We start from the raw sequence: 3,863 nt of genomic DNA, 5'->3' as shown, positions 1-3,863 counted from the left end.
CACTGCCTTTATGTCCTGACCCTCTGTTTCTGCAGGAATCCCAGTACTTGCATGGAGAGTTTCAAGGACCTGCCTGTGGAAGCCATGGCCCCTACGTGCCTAATGTCTTCTTCTGGTGCTGCATCCTCTTCTTCTCCACCTTCACGCTCTCAGGCTTCCTGAAGAAGTTTAAGACCAGCCGTTACTTCTCAGCCAGGGTAGGTAGAAGACAGTGGCCAGCAGCAGTCTCCACACGCATCTCCCAAAATGGCTTTTCTGCAGCACTGAGCAGGATTTGCTGCCATGTGGTCGAGCTGGGAAGCGTTGACCTTGAAAGCCAAGCTCTGGCACAGCTTGGATGTCCCTCATCCATTTCCATGAGCGCAAAACAATCACAGAATTTCCCACCTGCCTGGCAAGTGGTTTTTTGCTCAGGCAGCAGGAAACCAAAGTCAGTGCTTTTTAACTTCTGTGCATGATGCGCTTGAGAGGAAAGTTGGCTTCAGTGAGAAGCTGCCAGAGCAATAGATGCCATTTCTGCCTTTGGAGGAACAAGTGATGCCTCCGTGCCTTATTCCCATGGGGGCTGGCAGTGTGGCTGTGCCTTCTTACTGTTCAGTCTATGCATTTTCTGAAATGTTTGAATGAAACAACCCTTTCCACCTAATTGCACTTTTCGAATTGTCTGACACCAGCTATGCCAGGGACAAACACGGCAACGGTATCTACCCAAGGGATGAGGCTGCGTGTCCTCAGAGTGGTGGGGTTTTGTCCATCAGCCTGAATGTTGGTGACGTCCCCACCTTTGCCACCTCAGGGCATGGCCCTGTTCACAATGCCCCTCTCAGCTCTGGTTTCTTGCCCCAGGTACAGTCCACAGTGAGCAACTTTGCTGTTTTCCTGACCATCGGCATCATTGTGCTCATTGAATTCTGGATGGGAATCCCGTCACCGAAGCTCCACGTCCCCGAGAAGTTCAAGGTAATTGAGTGTTGTGGCCTGGAGCTGGTGTCAGCGCTTGGGGTGCCCCAAGCTGACAGTGGGGCAGGACAGGGTTCAGTCTGGAGGAGATGCTGGTGATGTGGCCATCTCTTCTCCTCGCTCCAAGTGCATCGTTCCCTTCTGGAAGCGAGAAGGCAGCCCCAAAACTAGATACCTCCAGGAGAAGTGTCTGTGGGTCCTTGCATAGGGGACACAGCACTGCTGAAGCCCACGGGAGAGAGTGACCAGCAGCCGGGACTGGGACAGGGGTGACACGAGGATCACGGGATCACAGAATCACAGAATGTTAGGGGTTGGAAGGGACCTCGAAAGATCACTTAGTCCAACCCTCAGATCATCTAGTCCAACCCTCATGGACGGAGGGGAAGAATCAAAGCCAGCGAAGTGTCTGGGCTGGGCAGTGATGCCGACATGTGTGTGTTGTTGCAGCCTACCAGAGCCAACCACGGATGGTTGATCAACCCCATCGGACCCAACCCTTGGTGGATGGTGTTGGCTGCACTCGTCCCAGCTCTGCTCTGCACCATCTTGATCTTCATGGACCAGCAGATCACCACTGTGATCGTGAACAGGAGGGAGCACAGGCTGAAGGTGAGGGGCGGCAGTGAGGAGACCATCCCTAACCCCTCCGGGCTGCAGGTGTGGGGAGAAGCTCCTGTTCCAAACGTTTGGTGAAGGCGTTGGTTTGGGTCAGCATCAGGCTGCGTGGCAGGATGCTCTCCGGGACTAATGATGGTGCAGGGAGTGAACGGGAGGAGAGGACCAATGAGCAATCCTGCAAAGGAGCAAGTTGGTCATAGACTGGTAGAGCAGGACGGTTTTGCTGTCAAATGTCAGCAGCAGCAGCTGGGGAATGAGCCATCTGGATGGGCTGTCAGAGATAACTCTGTCACAGCTTATGTGCAAGTGGTGGAACTTCCTTCATGAATGAAAAGAATAGGCTTCTTTGTTTGGTTTTTTTTGGAGAAGTAGCTATGGCACAAACTGTGCGAATCCACAGTGTCTGAACTCCTTACAGGTTGTGATGCAAGGTGCTTGCGCAAAGACTGGATACATCCTTCCTTGCTTGCAGACGTCGACTTGCGCTCCAGTAGGGTTTGAGTGTGATTTCCGACTTTGCTCGCTCTTACACTGTGGAGTGGTCTTCTTGTTTTTCTCCCTGCAGAAGGGCTGTGGGTACCACCTGGACCTTCTCATGGTGGCCATGATTCTCGGGGCTGCCTTGGTTTGTGGCTGTGACCATCCTGTCCATCACCCCCGTGAACAGCCTCAGAGTGGAGTCTGCCAGCTCAGCTCTGGGAGAACAACCCAAGTTCCTGGGGATACGAGAGCAAAGAGTCACCGGCTTGATGATCTTTGTTCTCATTGGCTGCTCTATCTTCCTCACTCCTCTGTTAAAGGTAAGAGGAAAATGCAAAATGCCCAACAACCATGGGCTTTTGGAGGTTATACAAAACCAGTGCCCTCTCTCCAGGCCTGAGGAGTTGTGGAGCGGAGCAGGGGGAGCTGATCCCAAACTCTGGGGCTTGCCCCATGGTAGGAACCAGCCTGACTTACCTTTCCCAGCCCTTCAGACCGCAGTTTGGTGGCTTCAGGCAAGCGAGCGACACCACGGCGCTAATTCCCACGTGTCTTTCAGGCCCACCTGTGATCCCAGGTTCCAAGGAAATGTGTTCAGAGCAGGACATCTGCTCTTTTTCAGACAGGCACCACTTTGCGGGGTGCAGTTTCCTCCGCCAAATACCTCGCAACAGCCGGTCCTAAGACAAATCTGACACACCGTTAACCCTGTGGAAGCTGCAGAGCTTTAGGCAATTTGAGGCAGTGCCTGTAGAAGAGAGTGGTACTACTGAAAATGGAATGTTTTCAAATAAATAATTGCATTCTTTCTTTGCAGTTCATCCCAATGCCCATGCTTTACGGCATCTTTCTCGACATGGGTGTGTCGTCGCTCGGAGGAATGCAGGTACGTAGGGCTGGGAGGCGCAGACAAGTTCAGCATGCTCTTCTTCGGGCTTCAGGGCAGGTCAGGGTTTGGTTATGCAAGAACAGGGGAAGGGAGTGCAAAGGGAAGGCAATTTCTACCGCTGGTGGAAATCCTTGGCCGTTGGTGGGCCAGGAAAGGCTGATGACAGAATAGCATGGAATAACTGCAATTTGGTGGGCAGCTCTCAGGCAAGCTGCTTTACAGAGGGAGCGAAGGGGAAACAGGTGCTGCTCCCAGGAGGAACGTGGTGAGATCCAGGATTTCTCATTGCACACGAGAGCCTGAGTCCTGCTGCATGTCTTGCCAGGGCCAGAAAGTTTCCACAGTCCCACGGTGGCAGCATTTCACCTTTGATTTTGCAGTTCTTTGACCACTGGAAGCTGTTTGCGATGCCGGTGAAACACCAGCCAGACTTCACCTACCTGCGGCACGTGCCCTTATGAAAGGTGCATCTCTTCACCACCATCCAGCTGCCCTGCCTCATGCTACTCTGGGCCATCAAGGTGACTCATGCCGCCATCATCTTCCCCATGCTGATGAGAGCCGGTGCTGCTTGGGAGCGGCGTGTTTGCAGTGTTGGAGTGAGATATAGCAGCACTATCTCTAGCCTCACCTCCTCTTCCCGCTTCTTTATGAAGGTTTTGGCAATCGTTTTTGTCCGGAAAGCGATGGATTTCTGCTTCTCAAAGCGAGAGCTCAGCTTTCTGGACGACCTTATGCCAGAAGGCAAGAAGAAGAAATTGGAAGATGCCGTAGTTGAAGCCTAAGAGGAAGAGATAAATCTTGCTGGGTGCTTGGGGCTGGGCATCTCCTGCGGGCTGTGACATTGCCTGTTTCTATCACAGCGTGCCTTGAAATGGGGGAGAAGAGCAGAACTCTATAGGAACAGATCCCA

The 3,863-nt window shown here is 52.8% G+C and overlaps 1 protein-coding gene across 1 annotated transcript in view; it reads left to right on the top strand.

The window, feature by feature from the left end:
• The window catches only part of LOC104275971 (electroneutral sodium bicarbonate exchanger 1-like), a gene marked incomplete at its 5' end in the record, with an annotated part of 5,242 nt that extends 1,450 nt beyond the window's left edge, over positions 1–3,792 (top strand). The window contains 8 exon segments of the mRNA XM_009872096.1: positions 36–197; positions 847–960; positions 1,411–1,572; positions 2,147–2,193; positions 2,195–2,381; positions 2,879–2,947; positions 3,331–3,510; positions 3,607–3,792. Coding sequence (XP_009870398.1) covers positions 36–197; positions 847–960; positions 1,411–1,572; positions 2,147–2,193; positions 2,195–2,381; positions 2,879–2,947; positions 3,331–3,510; positions 3,607–3,792 — 1,107 coding nt within the window.
• Between the last annotated feature and the right edge of the window lie 71 nt (positions 3,793–3,863).

The sequence above is a fragment of the Apaloderma vittatum genome, unplaced genomic scaffold (assembly GCF_000703405.1).
Source record: "Apaloderma vittatum isolate BGI_N311 unplaced genomic scaffold, ASM70340v1 scaffold10966, whole genome shotgun sequence".
Taxonomy (NCBI): domain Eukaryota; kingdom Metazoa; phylum Chordata; class Aves; order Trogoniformes; family Trogonidae; genus Apaloderma; species Apaloderma vittatum.
Note: the sequence above shows the minus strand (reverse complement) of the source record. Positions and strands in the feature narration are given on the sequence as shown.